This window comes from Melanaphis sacchari, unplaced genomic scaffold (genome assembly GCF_002803265.2).
Source record: "Melanaphis sacchari strain LSU unplaced genomic scaffold, SCAv2.0 Contig1_pilon_pilon, whole genome shotgun sequence".
In the NCBI taxonomy this organism is placed as follows: domain Eukaryota; kingdom Metazoa; phylum Arthropoda; class Insecta; order Hemiptera; family Aphididae; genus Melanaphis; species Melanaphis sacchari.
The window spans coordinates 6,070,292-6,092,078 of NW_020270976.1; the positions used below are offsets into that span (position 1 = coordinate 6,070,292).

General features: G+C 30.8%; 1 protein-coding gene across 5 annotated transcripts in view; it reads right to left on the reverse strand.

Annotated features, from left to right (window-relative positions):
* Positions 1–1,258: 1,258 nt before the first annotated feature.
* LOC112593154 (hepatic leukemia factor-like) overlaps positions 1,259–21,787 on the reverse strand; it is a 59,597-nt gene continuing 39,068 nt past the window's right edge. For 3 of the 5 annotated variants that reach the window (XM_025337480.1, XM_025337482.1, XM_025337483.1), the window contains 5 exons: positions 5,121–5,269; positions 3,435–3,750; positions 3,026–3,129; positions 2,781–2,918; positions 1,259–1,881 (listed from right to left, as the gene is read on the reverse strand). In XM_025337480.1, coding sequence (XP_025193265.1) covers positions 1,798–1,881; positions 2,781–2,918; positions 3,026–3,129; positions 3,435–3,750; positions 5,121–5,269 — 791 coding nt within the window. In that variant the 3' untranslated portion in view covers positions 1,259–1,797. Of the gene's footprint in view, positions 1,882–2,780; positions 2,919–3,025; positions 3,130–3,434; positions 3,751–5,120; positions 5,270–14,802; positions 15,351–21,787 lie in introns of those variants that run through there. The other 2 variants (XM_025337481.1, XM_025337479.1) reach the window with 2 other exon arrangements.

Sequence of the window (21,787 nt, forward strand, 5' to 3'; positions counted from 1 at the left end):
TCCACGAGAACCAATAGTGTCCGATTGTGTATAGGGCATACAATCGTAGACATCGTGTAAACACTTCAGGTACACAATTAATTTAATATTGTGATTTTGTGATTGAAAAAAATTTAAATACTTTTTTATACTAATAGTGAAGGTACATATATTATTATTAAAATCAATAACATGATAAACTAATGGTCATTTCGTGTATATTCAATATTCATGCAAAACAATAACATTTTTGGAAATAATTATAATTTGACAACAATGTTATTTATATATATATGAAGTTCATATATGTATATACATATATGTATATATATACACACACATATACATATATAAAAAGAAAAAAAGAAAATCTTACAGCAGCCCTGACCCATACGTTTGTTTTCTCAAACAAAATTATTATTAGGTATGATATTATTAAAGTATATTATAAAAAAAAGTAACTATTCACAAAATATCAAATATGATTCTTAGAACAAATACCTTAATATTCTACAGCCTAATTAAATAAACCTATTAAACAATAAGCGAACTGTCAATAATCATTTAAATGTCTACAAATAAACATTTTTAAAAATCAACACTTAATTGCTAAAAAAAAATAATAATAATAAAGAAAAAAAAGTATCTAATCAAACAATTAAATAATAATGGTAAAACTAAACATATTAAAAACTCTCGTCAATCATAATGAGGAGGAAGGATAATTATATATTATATATATATATTTAAGAAATCTATACAAATTAAAATAAAACAATTAATAATTAATTTGTGATGATCTTATGAATTAATTGACATGTTATACAATATTGGAAGCATAAATAAATAAAACAAATCCCCACGCAACGATATAGATGTAAAACGAAAACAGATCCCTTAAAACTTCACAAAAGAAATCATACCGTCCACTACAGCTGTATATTAACAATGTAATGAAATGAATTGCATCTTTAGGGTCAATTTTCAATATACTTTAATGACCAATGCAACTGATAAAAAAAAAAAAAAAAATAATAATAATAAAAATAAAACGAAATTAAATCCTGTTTTTTTTTCTCAATTAGCATTATATAAAGTCTTATCTTGTACCTATGAATTATATTTTTTACGTTTATAATATTTTTTTATACTTATCAAGACTATATTAATATAATATGTCAGGTTAACACGCATTTCATTTTTATAAAAACATATAAATAGGACGATTTATAATAATAATAATAATAATAAAAATAATAATAAAATAAAATAAAATAATAATATAATATATAATTAATAATTTAATAATTGTAGACCTATTTTATGTACAGAACAACAAAAACCATGTACATCGACTTAAAAGCTATTGTAAGTTGATACTCTGGGAAAATTAACTTTGTTTTATATAGTATCCAATGCTGTTGTATATTGACGAATTTATAATGTTCTTGTAAATCTGATCAAATGTTAATGATGTTGTGTGTGGAATTCTTTCGTATTTGGAATTGAGATCAGTTGTGTTATAGCAATAATATTCATTATACATATATCATTGTATACATATAAATGGTTATATGCGTTTTTAATTTTTATGAACTTAAAACGTAATTATAATAAAACTCATTTCTATACACAAGACGACTCTTTAAAGGCGACCTCCGCGGTGCATTAGAGGAGTGGTTGTTGTTTATATATATTAACGAGCTGACTGTCGACGGTGTGGTAAATAGTAACGATAATTTGGGTAAGGTATTTCTTTTTTTTCCAAAACACAGAGGGTAAGGATACTATGGTGCATACAAATCCACGGGAAATATTCTAGATCTCGAACTTTGAAAGACGATCTCGGAGTGCTAAATTTTCTTTCTTTAAACGTTCCATCTCTTGTCGAAGGCCCATGTTCTGTAATGTCCAAGAATACGTATTTTATTATTTTTGTAACAATAATCTGTTTGTTGTTTTGTTAGTAAAGCATAATTATTATGATTATACGTCCAGAGATATAAGTATTAAGTTTGGGTAAATCTGCACAGGTTTTTTTATTTTTTTTTTATTAGCTTTTAGTATGTAACTATAATAGCTCAACAAAAATTTTCTGCACAGGTTTAAGGTCGAGTATATTAGTAGTTCAACACGTCTATTTCTAAGTAATTTACAAATAGTTTAATAAGTGATGACGAATAAAAAATATGTAATCGATTATTAAAATATCGGATACAGCGGCACACCATGTACACGCGTATTATTAAATATTATAAAATTAGAAATGATTTAATATTTACATCAATGATAAATTATTAGGTTTATAAAGCGTAATGTGATGTAATACGATTATAGTTTAATCATAAGTTATATATTTTTTTTTAACATTTATTTGAATATATACAATCTGTAATGATAGTTACAATGAGCATATGAGCGGAAATATAAAAAGAGTTGACTGTGAATGCGTGAGGGGAGTAGCTACCCAGCAGTAACACTTTACAAATTAATGAAATAGGTATAACTTTGTAAAATAATATTTTTAAAATTACGAGAAATCAGCATATCGTTTTAGTGATTTTCATACGGTGTCATATCATTATTCTATTGGCAAATATATATGTATTAAACGCCCGAAAATATAGGTACTTTGAAATAAGCTAGATATGATACTAAGCGGTTAAGTTTAAATTTTAAATCTCTGATCAATTCGTCCTGTTAACCCTACTGCAGTAGTACCATATATATATATATATATAAGCTTTGAAGGAATCCTTTAAATATAATATTCGTCCCACTATGCGGTTAAATAATAGTACCTCTTTTTCTAAAAACCCTGCTCTCAATGCAATTTGGTTCTCTTTCATTCGCCTCGCGTCTCTCGATCGCTTTGCCGCCATGTTGTTTTTTCTACGTCTTGCCCAGTATTTCTCATCTTTCAGCCCATCCGGTACAAACTAATGAAAAATTATGGTCAATGGGATGTCACAAGAGCCGCGACAAAGTTCGCGGCGTAATGACATTATAATGAATAAACCAATCAAGTTAACGAGGCCCTTCTCACCTGTTTCCTTGATTTCTTTACCATTGGCTGCGGCTTCAATTCCTCGTCGGAAAACGGCCTTGTTCTCGGGTCGAAGTCTCTGCTGGACGACGCGAACGACAATGCTGCAAAAAGAAACGCACGCCGTAAGTACACGCAGGACTGGGTACGTATAATACGTAATCGTAATTAATATTATCAACGCATAACATATTACGATAAGCCCGTACAGGTTATAGGTAAATCGGGTTATTATTAATATTATTTTTTTTTTTTTTTTTTTTAACTATAGTTAAATATTTAGTTTTTTTTTTGCGTGTTTCATCGCACACGCTCGTGACGACAACGATTATGACACGACGACGTTGATAATATACATAACATTAATCGACTGTTTTATAAATTTCCTATACACAGAGATGACACTCACTTGAATCTGCTGGCGATGCCGGGTTTATGGTGATCGGGCTGAGCGGTTCGCTGGGCGACGGAGACGGTTCGCGCTTGGTCAGTATGACGCCCACGCCGGACACGCCGTTTGTCTGCAAATGTTGAATCGGGTGTATGGAAGACGGCGGCGGCGGCGACGACAAACGATTGTTGGCGCCCGGCATGATTGGGCCGCCCTGGTGGCCGACGGCCACTATGGTGCCCGGATTGACGTTGCCTCCAGCGGTCGTTCCGTTCTGATGGTCGCCTTCCACCGGCAATCCGTTCTCGGACAGGAATTCGTCGAGGTCGCAATACTGAAACGGAAACGCGTCACGAGGTTATAATAAAAATATAATAGACTAGCTGGAAAACCTCGACTTTGCCCGTGGCGGTTTTTTGTGTTATTCAATATTTTTTTTTCGTTTTTATCCCTTTTAATCCCTGTTAAAAGGGGGCCGAATTTCGAAAAATCCTTGCTTAGCGGGCGTTTACGTCAAAAAACAAAACTATACCGTCCAAGTTTCATAGCTTCAGAGGTCCCGGCTTGGCGACGATGAATCACTCGGGACAAGTCATTATATATAATAGACGTTCGGGCACCAAAGTCTTATAAATATATATCATATACCTACGTAATGAGTAATGTAGTTACAGGGCGGTGCACAGTGCAGTTATTTCCGTTTCACCGAATTCGCCAACGCGAGAAAGAGGGCAAATCACGGTGGGCCGCCCTGTACACCGTCGTCACGTTATCGATATTCTAGCATAACGCAGTCAAAACTAATTAATTCGTCATTTGTTTGTTTGATCGGTTCCGCACGAAAAACAATATTATATCAATAGGAATAAATGAAAAACATATTTCTTGATATTTTAATGATTTAGTTGACACACACGTGTGTTATTGCCTAAATCACTATAATACAGGCACAGCCAACCATAGAGTGCGGATAAAAAAAAATAATATACGGTACAGACTTCAGCGTGGATTTTTAACAACAGTTACAGTCGTTGTAAAGCAAATAAAAAAAAAAAAAAAAAGAAGTATATCGAGTTTCACGAATTGCTTTACCGAGCATGTGCGCGACTCGGGTGAAAGTTTCAAACGAAATTATTTAATTTTTTTTTAACTTGATTTTTTTTTTTCGCATTGATTTTAAGTTGAAAGTATAGTTTGTTAATACTAATTATAGTTTAACGTTCGACGTTTCCCACCTTTGAAATTTGAATATATCGCACGTATTACATGTATAGGTGGTGCGTGAGGCGGTCAAACGAACTGATGAGTGACATTATGAATCGTCGTGGTTTAAATTCGATTTTTATGATTTAATACGCCCTCAGCTGGCTGTAAACACTTTAATATGAATTGGCTTATCATAAATGCTTTACGGTCGTTTCGGCGTTGTTGCAGATAATGACTACTTTTATTTTATTTTATTTTATTATTAGAAGCTACAACAAAGATTATTGGCTTATTTACAAAATTATTACACAGAAGTAATGGCTACTGATTGGACGTGGAATGTAAACGGTGTAAGTATATACAGATCATAATTAAGTTTTTCCGGCGTTTAATAAAACACATTTCATATAGGTTTTCGATAAATCCATAAACTCGACATTAAAAACAAGTTGTTTTATGTAGTTAGATTATTCACTAATATATAGACGAGATAATTACTTTAAGGTCATTGTCGTATGGTATGGTTTTGTTGTCCCAAAGGTTTGGTCCCAGAAACGCTGACTGAGATTCTACGACGTTGCTCCACAAAAGCTCTGTTTCTTCTTTTTTATCGGTATTTCCATCTCTGGGTACTCCACACGCTTTGCCTGAAAAACAAATCAAATCACCCGTGAAAATCTCGTTAGCAGAAGCATAAAAGTAATACTAATTGTCTCGTTTTATAAAGAAAACTAAATTGGTGATTAATTAACACGAGTAAATAAAATAATACGCGGTATTTGGATCACAACGGCGCAGGAATTGGCCTTCGGCGTGTAATCCAAGGTAACTTTGAGTTGACAATCAAAAACGCAACAGAAATCAAAATAATTTTCAGAAAATTGTGCTAATCAGCGTGGTTTAGGAGGAAGCAGCTATACATCTCCAATTAAAACGACTATAACGACCAAATACATACATTATTGTACACAATAATATGTTTGTACGTTTTTTGCGCACAATAAATAAACGAGATATTCAAGATGAGAATAATTAATTGAAGACTTTCTGAAACTTGTATCAGGAAACACAGCGAACACAATGAAAACACATTAGTTCTGTCATTGAAATTCATTAATCAGCTCATGGTTTAGACTTAAAACCGATTTATGGACATAGGTTTTTATCATTTTGTTCTGTATACTGTCATGCAATACGGGAAAAATCTTTGAATCCATGGAATCTACGAAGTTACAATGTACGCTTATCGAACAGCTTTGAAAATATAGAGTAGTTTGATATACATATATTAATTAGCATAGAAGAAATGCCGTAAATGGATTTATATCGTTATAAACTACTGTTGTATACCAGAAATATGATGGATACCACTCAAGGCTACACCGTACCTATTCGACGCAATTAAACGACAATATTTGTTATTTTATGCTATTCGATTCGGTTTTTAACATTTTTACATCGTTGCGGCGTATATCATTGTAGAATTAAGTAAAACATGGATTATAGCCGATTACTTAAATCGACCTACGCAGGATTCTAAAATAATTTTTTTTTTTTTTACTAAACATTATATTAATGTTCGGATTAATCTAATATTAAACGGGAATAATTATCATTGCCCAGATATCGTCTTCAAGTAAGTGTATATACTTAAATATATATTTTAGATGATTGGTTTTTTTTTTCAGTTTGAGATTAGTTAAATTATTTAGAGTTTCTATAGTATGTGTTTATTTGTTTTTATTTTTATCATAAGACGACAATATATATATATACATATAAAACACTGTCCTTGTCGATTACAGAAAAAAAATTGATTAAAAACCACCAACGACCGCAGGCCAAGCCATTAAAAACGTTCTTTCATAAAAAAAAAAAAGAAAAAAAAACATTAACAAGACACACGCGCTTTGGTTTTGGTACAATGAAATAATAACAAGATGGATACAATTATTATGCATGTATATACCAATAGGATATAATTGTGCGAAAAAATATAAAGAACCTGCAAAGAGAGACGGCGCGGACAAACCTATATTTACCGGTCTGATAATTGCACCGCTACCGCGGTACCGGAGAAGAGGTATTATACCAGTACGCATGTACAGTTGCGATCGTTTCGTAATGCCGGAAGTAGGAAGCCGTAACAGATTTGACACGTTCTTGCTTCCATTACGATTCGTTTTCACTTTCGTCTTCATTTCTCAGACATCAATCTGCGATTTTTCCGATTTGTCTGTTTCTTTTTACCTACCTCCCCTCTATCGAAAGTCGAAACACTGCAGTAGACGCCTAGTAGGTATATAATATATTATACTATTATTGTGCGTGTAATCCGCGTTAAACGTTCGATTTACTCATTTCGCCCGCTGAAAATTGTACAGGAATTGACACTCGTGTTTTCCCAATATCCGGACATTTAATTCCGGAGAAATTATACATTTATTCACTTGGAGTCGATACAGTGATAGAAGGCAGAAATATTTTTTAAATAACATTAACTATATAATACTGTTCCGGATTCTCATTGTTACTTATATATTACACAGCCGTTCGTCAACTATCTACCACAGTACACGTGCACACGAAATAAGTAAATAGGTTTATCACTTATTTTCCTAACGCAGTAGATCACATTGCATACATATTTTACTTAACATTCTGACCATTTAATTTGGGTTTCTTCAATATATTAATTATATACACTATTGATGAGGTATACATATATATATAAAATTTAATTTAAATATTTATAATACGTTTTAGGTACATTCGGTATATGATACTATTACAGTCGATACGCACTGAATTTCATGTTGTTTTATCGTACCTATACGTTTAATATCGTTATAATAATTATTATAAAACGGCCTAATAATATTTTATTTTATACGTACACAATTATAATATGGAATATATTACATAGAGTATAGACTGCATCTACAAAAAAAAAAAATATAGTTTATTCTGAAATTATGCATGACTTTATATTTTATCAGTGTTGAACTATGACTGAGATGACTGTATAACTAAATAGATTCGACGTATTACTGATAGATGAATGATTTTATTAAACATAAATTATCATAATTATCTACACACATAATAAATTTATTCGATTATTTTGTTTCGATTTGATGTATAAATTAAACATATTTTAATATTTACACTACAAAGGTAGACGATGTATTTATCAATCATTTTTTAACATCATTGACCGGCACAAGTGTTGCGCAGGTATTGAATTAAGATTGTGGTGTGCAATATTATTATTAAAATATAAAATTCATAAATAACCTTTAATCATTATAGCAAAAATGGTCGTACATCGCAATGTTTTATTTACTCGGTAATTAATTACCTATATAGGTATACGGGCAATAGTGGCTGTGTTAAAATATATTGCATGCAAGAAACTTAGTGTTAAGTAGGTACTACAAGTGGCGATAGTCATCGGCCAGTTAATTTTTCGATATAAATAAAAAAAAAAAAAACCATCGCAGCTTATGCGCATATAATAATGAAAAACGCGTTATAGTAAGATTAGTTAAACATAATTTCTATTTTACGAAATTGGCATGCGAAGGTTAAGTATATTTCAAAGCGATAAACTATAATATAATATTAACATAAATTAGTTTAGACGATGATAATGTGTAATGAAATATTATATTTTTCTGCAGGATGTACGTTCGATTGGAGCAAAACGTCGATTAGTATTTTTTTAAAGGGTTCGAATGATAGGTATATTAGGTAGCTAGTAGGTACACAGCGACGTGCGCGAAAACGTAAAATCAAAAGTGCTTTTTATAACGGTACCTGTGTGCATACATAATAATTATTAATATTATACAAATGATAATGATAAATTTCATAAATAGTTTCAACCGTTATACGTTTACTCTCGTTTTTAATATTATATCCCACGGGCCATTCGAAACTTTCTATTCAAAGTAGATTTCGTTATAGAGCCGACGCGTGTGCACAATTTTGAGATTATCGCGTCAAAACGTGTGTGAAAATTCAAATTCCATTAATTTGTTTAATATATATTATTTGCTGATAATCCGTCTAGATAAAGTCGGTCGGAAACGGTCGGGCGCGTTTCTTCTAAAAAACGAAATATATCGTCCGTGAACACGTATTACGTTTTATTTCTTATTATTTTTTTTTTTTTTTTTATCTGATTTGCCATGTTCATTAATAGTAGCGGTATATCGGCGTGCATTATTATATTATTATAGTATAATGTGATTATATTCTGTGCTCGCAAACTACGGCGGCGGCAGTTTGCGCGAAGTGAAAGTGCTGCTCGAGAGTCCGGATATATAATATTATTATTATTCCGATTGCGCAACACACTGCAGAAGAGCAAGTCGTTCGGCCCGAAGAACTTAAATGCGTCGCTACTATTATCGTCATTAAATATTTTTTTATATATATATATTTTTTTTCGCGTTAACTGGATGTATAAAATTATCCGTTGGCCCGTCAACAATGGGTTTTTGACTTTCTCGCATCTTTAGTTTTTTTTTTCGACGCGAAAAAAATCCAAACCAGTTTTAGAACAGAGATGCTATATAGGTTGTAACGCAAAATATCGAATTCACTAGGAATTCGGATGACGAATATCGTTTCACTCATTTATCAACACCAGTTTCTTCGGTATATGGCAGATTGGTTTTTTGGTCAATTAAATTTTTTTTGGACGCTATAATTATTTTAAACAAGCAATGTTAGGCCAATATGTGAGAATCGAAATCGTATGCTTGAGATCACTTAAGTATTCATAAACAAATATTAGGTATAGAAAAAAAAAAAATCGATAAAATATGAAACGTGCGTCATTCGTCATTTAAATTAATCATTTTCAACTATAAACGATATTTTATTTTCGTACACGATTAGAATGATCTGAGCATCAAATAATTTCGTACGAAAGTCTGCTACACGAGTACATGTCAAGTCGTCAATATAATATCATTAGGTATATTATATTATACCTATTAAGCTATATTATTAATTATTGTTATCGAGAGTGTAGTTTATACGTCTTCGTCGTTAAAATGCCAAAATAAATGCGTCATTAATAACAATACAAATAAGTATCTATATACTAGGTATATTGTTTTAATTACATCAAAATAAATTTATAACTCGAATTGTGCAATATTGTCTGGACGAAGACAAAACGATCATACAAAATACGATATTACGGCACAGCTAACACGTAAAAATAAAGACAAAGCGTTTTAGCCACCTTTCGCGAAAATTATACGTTGTTGTCCCCGATTGAAACATTGAACATTTAGACCGGTGTTAATACGTCATTATATTGGTGTACTTTTAAGTAGTTGACACCGTCGACCATACAATGTTATAGGTCACTTTGGCGCCTCTCAATATTCAAACCTCGTTACTAATTGTCTTAAAAATAAAATTATAATTTTAGTCGCATATATTTATTTTCAATTTGGTAACGTCAGTATTATTATAAAATCAGTAGGTATACTTTGTATATATAAATCGGTTATTATACCGACGGAAAACCGAAGGTACTTGCAGACTTATTAAGCCTATTTCTTTTAGTGGTTATACAGAAAAGGTATAAATTTAAAACGTGCAAATACATTAAGATTTGCCGAAAAGTGTTCAAAAAACCGTTGGCCTGCCGACGAGTTAGACTTTTAAGGTGTTTCAAAAAAGTATATAGCGACCGCGTTATATATATAGGTATAAAGGACGTACGAAACAAACGAGAAGAGAATAGATATATTGTGGTATTATATCGTCAGCCGTGGCGAGTGTACATAATATATATATATAGTTGTCTGAACCGCATGGCAATTATTTTACCGTTGTGTTTTCTATTTACTGACGGCAGTGAAAAAAAAAAAACTGTTAACAACGAATCTCTGGGCTCAGTAGGAGATTGGAAAAAATAAAAACGAATCACGCAAGGCGGCAGCGGCATGGATTCCGGAAGGACACCGGTTGCGTCGGCGTCGTCAAGCGGGTATTTCCCGGCGAAAGTGGTTCCCATCTCACTTTCACCCGTCGCGCCACACCACCGCGTGCGGTATAGTGTGACCAACGTACCAAGACCGACCTAACGACGAACGTCTTTCTCCGTCACCTTCCCCTCACCTCTCGTCGATTAAAAAACGAATGTCCCGTTATTTTCTGTCTGCCGCCGCGCCGTCCATCCCTCCTCCGAAAAGTTTGCGCCTTCGACAGAGCATTACAGCGAGTGTAGCGTTGTAGACATTATTATTACTATTTTTTAATATCTTTACCGTTTATCCCGACCGGGCCGAACTGTCCGCCGTCGCCGCCGCTGCCGGACGGTGGGATTCGCGCTCTGGTTTTCGCGCGTGGGCACACGCAGATAAAGCGAAGAAAGTGAGAGTTTTTGTACGCACGCCGATTTACTCGGCGGACGTCCGAGGGGATACGCGATGTATAATAATATAATGATAATGTTTTAGCAGTGCGTGTGCGTGCGTAAGTACACGCACACTATAACGGTCCGACCGGTGCGCGTGCATAAACGAAACGTATAATAAAATACACACACACACACACACACATATATATATTTATAGACGAAAAAAATAAAAATAAAATTAAAAATTAATAAAAACACTTTCACTTTTGCGGTGACGGAATCGTCAATATTACAGACGGTGTGCTGCAGGTCCCGTGGTGGGCGGCCATTTCTAAGTAAAATGTATACATATGCGTACGCGTATATATATATATATATATATATATATGTACGAGCAGCGTACGCACGGGCACGATCGAATCTCGACGTATATTATGACGACGTCGTCGGATAATGCATGGAAAGACGAATATTTTAAGTGTATTATTTTTATTATTATTAAAAAGTGACTGCTGCGTTTGCGTGTTGGCCGCGACAGGGGAAATCGTATAATAGGCATAATATTATGTACACCGAACATACACATCACAGGGGCATATATAGCTATAAATATTATTCCACGCTGCCCGCGCGTGCAGCATTACACTGATATTATAATAACTAACTATACGTGCTACACATTGCTAAAAAAAAAAAAAAAAACTATAGATGAGTATTTTGCCAGCCATACGTCACATCGACGACAGCCGCCTCCGAGTGATTACACTTTAAATATTATACATGTTCGGGTTTCATCGAATAAAATTTAATTTAATGATTGTAAACGCCAAAATTCGATCGAAAAGTTTAAGAAATGGTTGACGTCCGCGGAGTATAAAACAAAATCTAAGTACAAACAATGTCATTATAATCGAAAAACGACGAAATTTAAATCTTATATTCCGATCGAATGGAAAAAAAATCGAAATCTATCGCCAAAAAGGAACAGTGCGTTGCAGGTTGGTTTAATACAGTTTCAATAAATGCGTTAAATCAAAAACCAAACATAATAAAAGAAAACTCATAGACATAACGAGTGTTATAGTGCTACAACGGTATAAATATAATAATAATAATAATGTTATATATCTTCGCGTTATTGTACATTATCGTCGAAAAGTAATTTGTAATTTCTATTTCAGTAATGTCGATCTTGAGAAAACAAACGAAATGAAAAAAAAAAAATGTAGTTTATACCCACGTCGTTGATTTGTTTTTTCTTTCTTTAAGGCGCTAACCGGTCGAACAAACAGGCTACCCCGGAAATAACGGAGCGGCGCGCGAGTGAAAGTGGAGAATACAGTCGGCTGGCTCCTCGGCGTGCAATAAAATATATTACTATAGCGGAATACTGTTCGAATTTAACGTTATTTCTGCACGTGACTACAAGCATAAAAAACCGCATAATGATATACTTTTCAATCGTATTTTCGCATTTGTGGTCTACCGTTAAAGTCTCCAAAAATCCCATAATCTATAATTTAATATAACCGTATCCGTTGAAACAGGGTTCGTACGATTTGTCAGGAGAAAAATATTTAAAAAAAATTAACCAGAGGTGTACTCATCAATATACACACACGCGCACACGCGCATACATTTCAACGTTTATTCTATACTCGTTCTGACGTGAATGAATATATTATTATTATTATACAGGCAATAGGTTTGCTTTTGTTGTCGCTGTATTAAATATCACTTTCTGTTTTCATTTATTGGCCAGACAAAGGTGTGAAAAGCATATATGAATAAAAAAATACATCGAAAGAATAACGTGTGTACGTACATCATAAAAAATATATTGTGTAATAATAAATAAATTGATTAATGTCCTAAAATCCCTGCGATCATTAATGACGATTACAAAACTTTCGAATTTCACTCATTAAGATTCGTTAAGGACGGTTTCATGTGCATATTATGTATTAAACAAAAGTAATTAGCTGACCATTGAAATTGAAAGTGCGTGCATATATGTCGTGTGTGTTTGTGTGTGTGTGTGTACCTACATTTTTTGTTAAATGGCGTGTATCATGAAATAATTATTGTCGGCGGAAAGTCCAACGGATTTAGAATAAATAACCGAGAACAGCTGTATGTGTCACTGTAAAGGTGTGAATATTTTTACGCATGAAATGGGAAAAAATTTATGTTTTATTACATTTACATGGCGAACGCATTAAGTGCTGATTGTTATTACTATATTCATTTTTGTTTTATGATCACAAGTGATATCTATTTAATAATCTCGAACAATGTAAACACCGAATGGATTAGAAACTTCAGTAAATGTAATTCAAAGATAAATTACAATAAATTTCGTTAGCCGAGATAATATGACACTCTGTACGTTACTATTTATTCGTTTTTTTTTTTTTTTTTTTTAAGGCGATAAGTGTACCTACACAAATAGTGAATAAGACATGTTTACTTTCATATATTCAGTTTAGTTGCAGCGGGAAATGTGTGCTGCTTGCGCGCGTTCATGGATAATTCACTAGAATCTCAATAAATTTGTCGCGACGTACAATTTTATTAATATATTGGTGCATGCATTATATGGCGACGCGGACGTATAATAAATAACACAGTGAGTAGGGGTTGCAGAAGAGAAGAAAATCATTTGTAATGACCCAAATGTATTGTTGTTCATTATGAAAGCTTAATCACGTGTGCGCTCGAGAATCGAATAGAAAGTGGTGTGCGTCTCTTTCAAGGTCGTCTTTACAGACATTTCACTTTTGGGTATTCAAAATGTGACAAGACATAATATTATCATCTGTTTCATTTCGTTGCAAAAGAAACTCATCGGTTTTTTTTTTTCATTTTTTTTTCTTTTATAGTATTCGTATATAATGTAGTTTAATGAGTATGGTTTAATTTTTTCAGAGTTTTATTTACGTTGATAACATTATTGGATTAAAGCTTTGGTAAAAAAATATACATTTGACGTGTTACCTAATGTTACCAGCAAAACGAAAAAAAATATATCTACATTTGCTGATAGATAAATAATCAAATCGTTCACTAACAAAAACATTTTTTTGTTACGCAAATGATAACTTATCGTACTGTCGACCTTTAGTAAATTTTTTATGTTTAACCCTTAAAAATGTCACCTTGAGGTTCGAAACGTGGTGTACGTGACCACAAAAACTTGTTCATTAATATGGTTATATGACTATTATATAGGCACTATAATATATTTTAGTCTTCATTCATTGAAAATTATTGTAATTATCTCAATTATTTTTTTTCTCCAGTATAGTGTTAAAAATGCATAATAAAATATGCTTTATATTTAGAAATAAAATAAATTAATATTTATTATTACATTTTATTTTTATAAATCTATAAATTTAAGTAAATACAAAGTAATATTACATACTTTGAAGTTTGACAGTTATAAAATATAAGTATTTCACTTGAATGCATTAATCGTTATAATTAAACCTTTTTTTTTTTTTCTAGAAAGTATATTTAAACATAAATTTTTATTTAATATCGGGCGGAATTTTTTTCCACCCAACAAATAAATAAATATAGTTTGTAGATATATCATATATACAACGGGAATAGTGAAAAATCATAAATTCAAAAACGCATCGCATATGTCAGACTGCGTTGAGTATTATGCTATGCGTATACGGTATCATTAACATAATAGTAAATTTAATACGCTACACCTGTCCCGCAGTCGTAGAAAACGCGTAACATAATACTTAATAATCGTTCGTATAAAACATTTAATACCATTCATTAGCATCTGATGTCGCCAAAACTGTTGGTACTGATTCCATCTAGTCGAGTCCGGAGCTAATGATTGGAGTTGCTGTAGGTGTTGCTGTGTCTGCGCCTGCAGTTGAGCGTTGTGGTGCTGATAGTCCATTACAATGCACTTTGCTTCGTACATTTTTGGTTTACAATATATACGCGAAATAATGAAAATCGGAAAAAAAAAATTCGAGCGTAAAACAACAGTACGAAATTTTTCGGCGGACAAAGAAGACAATTTTGCCAAGACTTAAAAAAAAAAAAAAAAGAAACAATAATTGCTCAATATCCGTAAAAAAAAATCCGTCGGAATTCGAACGTTCAATCACAACATGATCACGTAAGTAAAAATCGGCTTTTAAAAACAAATCTCGAAAAAATAATAAAAATAACAACGAGAAATGAAATCGTCTTTTATTTAATATTTCTAGAAACGTTTAAGCTCTACTGTGCTCGACTACCGACGGGGGCACGCGTGTTCTCGGGGGAACTGATCTCGGCACGCAGCACCGGCGCTGACTGGCAGTCCCGACGCCGCCGATACCGTCTTGGCTCGCACACCGCACAGTCCCCCACATCAGCGGAACCACGGTACCCCTCTCCACGCGGTTTCTCACCAAACATTATCATATCAATTTCGTTCCTTATCTGCTTCTCATAAATAATAATAACGATAATGATGATGATAATAATAACAATAATAATAATAATAATAACACGAAGGAAAAAATGTATGTATGTATAAATCGTTCCCGAATTTACATTTGTCCACCATTCATATCCGGACCGTTCTTAATCATCAATTTGAATTTCGAACAGTTTGTTGAACGGCCGTCGATGCTCTATTGTGTCCAATTGAATATACGATATTGTTACCACCGGGTTAATAATATTGTGCGAGCTGCAGTATACATTACAGCCAATATATTATTATGCAGTATAGTGATGGCCAGACACCATTATAATATGGCATTAAATGAATATCAGAAAAATTATTAGTCGATAAACGACCATCATAACCAATCTCTGAGCACAGTACATAAATATTATTTATTTATTTATAAATGTGCTTATTGCAGTAATCAAAGAAAATATTAATTAACTATCTAATAAAATAAGTTATTAATTTTTTTTTTTTAAAGAAGCATTTAACGCTAGTATAATATAGGTACGTTAATAAGTAGGTATTTAAGTACTTTTCACATTTAAGTAACAACTATTTATTAAATTAAAATTAACTAAAAACCGATAATCTATAACCTTGGCGATTTTTTTTATTTTTATGCATGCAATGCAATTTTTTAACTGTTATTACTAAGATTTAATTCAACAGAAAAAAATTACTAATTTTGGAATATATTAATGTGGACGGATACCAGCTATTATAATATATAAGTTTTTTTTTTTCTTTACTCGTTCGATATTTTAAAATAATTTTCTTTATTTTTGACATAATACTATACTTTAGGTTAATAGGTTATTACCTATTATTTATTACACTATCATATAGATACGAAGGTTTTAAACTAGGTAATATAGATAAATTTATTATTATTATATTAAATTACTTATAGAATATAAAGAGTAACAAAAAAAAAAAAAAAAAAAAAAAAAAAAATGAAGTAAAACAATTAATCACCGTTTCAAATTTAAAATTAATTGTATCGACGGAATGATTATTTTACAACCAACTCTTATCATCACGAAAAGTATTATGTTTGTATTATATATGTGTTTTTGAAAAAGTTTGTTTTGTGTTTCAAAGTAAAATATTTTTTTGAGAATTTTAATTCAAATTTCGAATAAGTAGTTCATTATTAAGTATTTCAAGTTTAGGTTAACGGAGAAGCGGACATATTATATTTTGCTAAGTATGCATATACTTTAACTCTACTTAACTTTAAATTTAAATACTTGTAACTTATTAGCTACTCGTTCCAAATGTAATTGTTATATTTTAAAATTCTCAGAAACATATCTTACGTTGGAAGATGAAATAAAAAATGTATGCTGTTATACAAAAAAAGTAAAAAAAAATTAAAATAATGTTTCTAGAACGTTAATACTTTTCAAAACAAGTTAATTAAATCACCATGTTATCCACTAACAAAATACTTTTATTGCGATAACTTGAAGAAGGGTCTAGCAATAACAAAAATATATAATAACAACACTATAATGAAAATGAAATGTGTGTAAGTATACCAAAGTTCAATAGAAAATTCGACAAATATGATTTACGTTTATGTTGACTTTATCTGTAATAGTACATTATTATATTGAGATACGTTAAAACTGATTCATTAATAAAAAGCATGTTATTACTTGCAAATCTATAATCATGAAATAGTTTTATTGTTAAAATTAAACAGTATCAGAGTATTGCATAATATTGTACTAATATTTTGATTTGTATAAATGATAAAGCTAATATATATAATTTTACATTTAAACCATCGTTACATCAATACAAATGATTAACAATAGCTCAATAGTTCCATGTATACACAACACACTCTCATTTATATATACCTATTATATATGGGTGTGTGTGTGTGTACTTATATATATATAAATTAATTCATGAAGTTTATCAAGTAATTAAGTTTGAAAGAAATTAGGATACTATTAGTAAATACATAAATATTAAATAGGTACAATGTGTTATGAATGGTATAATATCAATAATAAATAATGGCCGACGGCCGTTACCAAATATGATGCTTTTTAATAAAACTGTTGTAACATTTAGCAATGTGAGGCAATCGTTTAATATTTCTTCGTCAATTTGATCATTAAAATTATTTATGCTTAAAAAGTGAAATTATTTTTCTACTCTTACAGACAGCGAAGAAGTATAAACCTGTGGTAAACGTGTATCGACGAAAGAATGGCATGCGGACCGTTAAACAAATTTACAATTCCAGTTTATCCAAACGGCAAACACATAATAATAATTACTACATTAAATTTTGTAAGGTGTTTATTTTTGTCCGCCATGTTTTGTTTTGTTTATGTCTTAATGTCAGTTCACATATGGTGTTGACGGTTGTTTAACGAGTTTTGATGTATCTGGTGTTAGCGGCGTAGGTATAGGTAAATAGCCAATACTGTCCTTGTAATAAAATATAAGAAACTATAAATACTATCGATACTATTATAGCTTTGTCGAGATATATAATGTTAGAATGTATTTTAAAAACCGGCGCATTTTCCTATAGCGTCATAAGAACATACACGGAAACAATGGTCAGCAAGTCACAGGTAAACTGCCGTATAATTCAATTGTGCAAAAGACTTGCACACAATATTATTATTTCATTTATTTTTCAGCTTCATTCAGCGTGCCAGCGTATATATTATATTAAGTGCGGCTAAATAACGTGGGCAAATCGTCACGACATGTTCAGCTGGACACACTTGCACTCTCTACTGCGAAATGCAAACACGATATCTCGTTAGACCAGTTCGCCTTTCTTTTGGAGTACCGTTTTTTAGAGAAACCTCTTTATACGCATATCTCGTTTACCAACAATTTGGACACCCCCTCTAAATGCATTTAAAACATATCCGGTTTTAAGTCGAGATAATTGAAAATTTACATTGCCAATATTATGTTCAGATATTGGTACATAAATATTATATACCCACTGTAGTCTACAACGTGTTCATATAATTATAATATATATTTATATATACATATTAATGTTGTATTTGTTTTATTTATAAACTTAATATGGCTTCGCACGCGCGAATGTTTTTCGTACGTGAAAGTGAAAGAAACGAGAATAATGTAATAACGTAGACTAAAAAACATTCAAAATAACACACGTTAGGGATTATGCAGCAATAGTCGGAATATTTACTATAAATCCGTCGTCGTATTACATGTAAAATTAACAGTTAACATTTAAAATAAATAAGTTACAACAATGGTTTTGTATTAATTTAATGTTTGTGTATCGACAGAATATTCGAGATGATGCAGTGAATCATAAATTCAATTGGTTTTTAACACATAGGTATCTGATTTACTCTTTCGAGTTTTAGAAAACTGAATAATTGTAATAAATGTGTCGAATTTTTTATGTTATACGATTATTTAAAAATTTCGTTTTAATAGATATAAAAGATCTACAGGTATTAAGAGTACAGTAATGAATTGTAATGATTAAAACAATACACAGTTGAAATTATAAAGATTTTATTAAATATTGGCTGTGAGGATTAGCGAGTAGTAGTAATTATTATATGTAATTTCAACATAAATTGTTTTGTCTTGTATTTCGTTATAACATTCGAGTTAATGTGCACGACCGTTGAAATCTTTTATTTGTGTCGAATCCGCGTTTTTGTTGAAAAATTATAACTCTTATAAATTTGTTGGTTTAATTTTTTTTTTTTAAAGTTTTTTTGTAGACAGTAGTCACAATTAGAAATTAAAACGTGTAAATGTACTTTGGTAACCAATAGTAGCGGAGAAAATCGCACGACGATAACAATCACGCACACTCTAAAACAGTTATACTCTACTCCACAGTCTACTCACAATCTAACGCGGAAGTGAACGGTATATTCGCGATGTAATCCGCAGACGAACAGTGTGGTGAGAAAATAAGGATTCGCGAAGATCCTTCTCTGCGGTGTTTTAGAACCAATTACCGAGAGATTCGGACGAGCAAACCAGCTGGTATGGGTGACATTCAATAAAAGTGTGGCTGTGCACGGTAGTTTTGCGTAGCAAATACAAGATCAAGGATTTCCTATGCCTATACATCCATGAACAACTACGCGCGGCCTCTATTAAAACAAGATACCGGCCCGAGAACAAGGCTGTTTTGAGTCGTTTGAGAAATAGAAAAAAAAATCCCTAACCTTGTGCAAAAATGTTTCAATAGTAGAATTTATGTTACAAAACTCATCTCCATAATGACATAAATTCTCGCCGTGATTTCTTAACGTATTCTAATAATTCAAACAAACGAGACACTAGTAGAAAATTATAAGACATAAATAACAATAATTTTCGAAGCTGTCAAGTTAACATTTTTCATGGAGGTTTCCGTAAATAAATTACTTTAGCAAAACATGAATTATAAAATAGTGAATGTAGCTCATTAATGCTAAATAAATCGAAATTCGATGTAAATATTTAAACGGTATTTTAAAGATTACAGACGTTGTGATAGTAGAAATTTCGTAAAAAACATTCTTGAAAAAATTTAATAGGTATCCAAACAAATCTGATTATATAGATGCATAAATAAGAATTCATGCAGATTTTGTTTGTTAAAATAATTAAATGTACCTATTTTTGATTAATATATATACTTAAAAATTAATAACCCAAATTAATTTAACTAGGTATATAAATACACAAATAAAATAGTTTGTAGACTTGTATAGGTATTATTGCATGAAATGCATATAAAATGATACCTATTAAACTGAACATGTTTTTATAAACCACTAATGTAACGTGTGATATTAGTCAATTAATTCCTATACTGAGTATTAATACTCCAATTATAAAAAGAAAACTAATAAAATAATCAAAAACATTTCCTGTAAGATTTTTTTTTTTTTTGTTTAATTTTTGAACTATTATAAATGTATTAGATAATTATGTTCGCGTTCAGTGAAGATGATGTTGAATAGCTATCTATTTCCTAATTATTATAATAACTATAACAAGGAAAAGAGTTATTTTGGCAAACGCAGTCACCGTTAAAAATATGCATTAAATATGTAAGAACAGAAAAAACATTTTAGAAATTCAGTCTTCAAAAATAAAAATATTTTAATACAAACAACGAAAGTCAAAATTTAAAATGTTTCTAAATTAATATATCAATGAGTTTATGTTAATTATACATTATATTGATAATCAAAATCACTTTTAACAAAAAAATATATAGCTTAAGTTAATACTACATAAATATACAGTGCTCAAATTAAATAAAATTAAGAATTATTAATATTTATATTTTAATGATATTAAGTCTTTAATAATGTTTTTACATAACATATAAATTAGATAAAATATTCAGTCTGATAATTTTAATAATCTAACTAATAGTGACTTAGTGGAAAATTTGGGGGCCCTAGAGAGGCTCCTTAAAACAGAAATTAAATTAATGATCAACGATACTGTAAACTAATAAAAAAAATACATGCTTAATAATGATTAATTATTTTATTATCTATGAATTTATTTAAACCGATAACATAGTATACTTAAAAATGAAACCTTGGTTTAATTTTAAAATCATCATAGCTCCATACCTTTCAATCCTATTAGTATCGATATTATAATGAATATATTATCCTAAGCCCATTCGAATTATCAGTTAAAATACAATCAAATTTTTAATAACATCTGCTTAACAACTTATAGAAAGTGGTTATTATAAAATAAATTTTTTATCGCAATATGATTATTCCCATATTAGGTATATTAAAAATCTAATATCGGGTTGCACGAAAAATTGATTAATTTAATGGTCCAATAAAATGTAATAAACCAATCGTGGGCCACTAAATTATGTTAAGGGATTAATAGCTCATTAATCATTATATTGATTCATTAAATGTTTAATGATTGTTCATATAACCCGAAATAAGTACTAGAAAATATGGTCTTAAAGTGTATTAAAAAATTTTAAAACCATAATTTAAAGAGATGCATTATATATTAATGGATAAACGACCATCACTCTGTATCATTTTTTTTTTTTTTTAAACTAATATCTGCCATTAAGTAAATATAAAACAAAATATGATACAAATAATTTATTAAATTATTAGCTTTTTACATAATTTATTATTCACTGTGTTTTATGTAAAAATATTATAATATTCATCGTCAAGACTTGTATGTTTTAAATTGTTCGAATTAAAAAATTAATGTTTTGTAAATGAGTGTAAAATATTTAAATGTATTTAAAAAAATAAAATATATGTA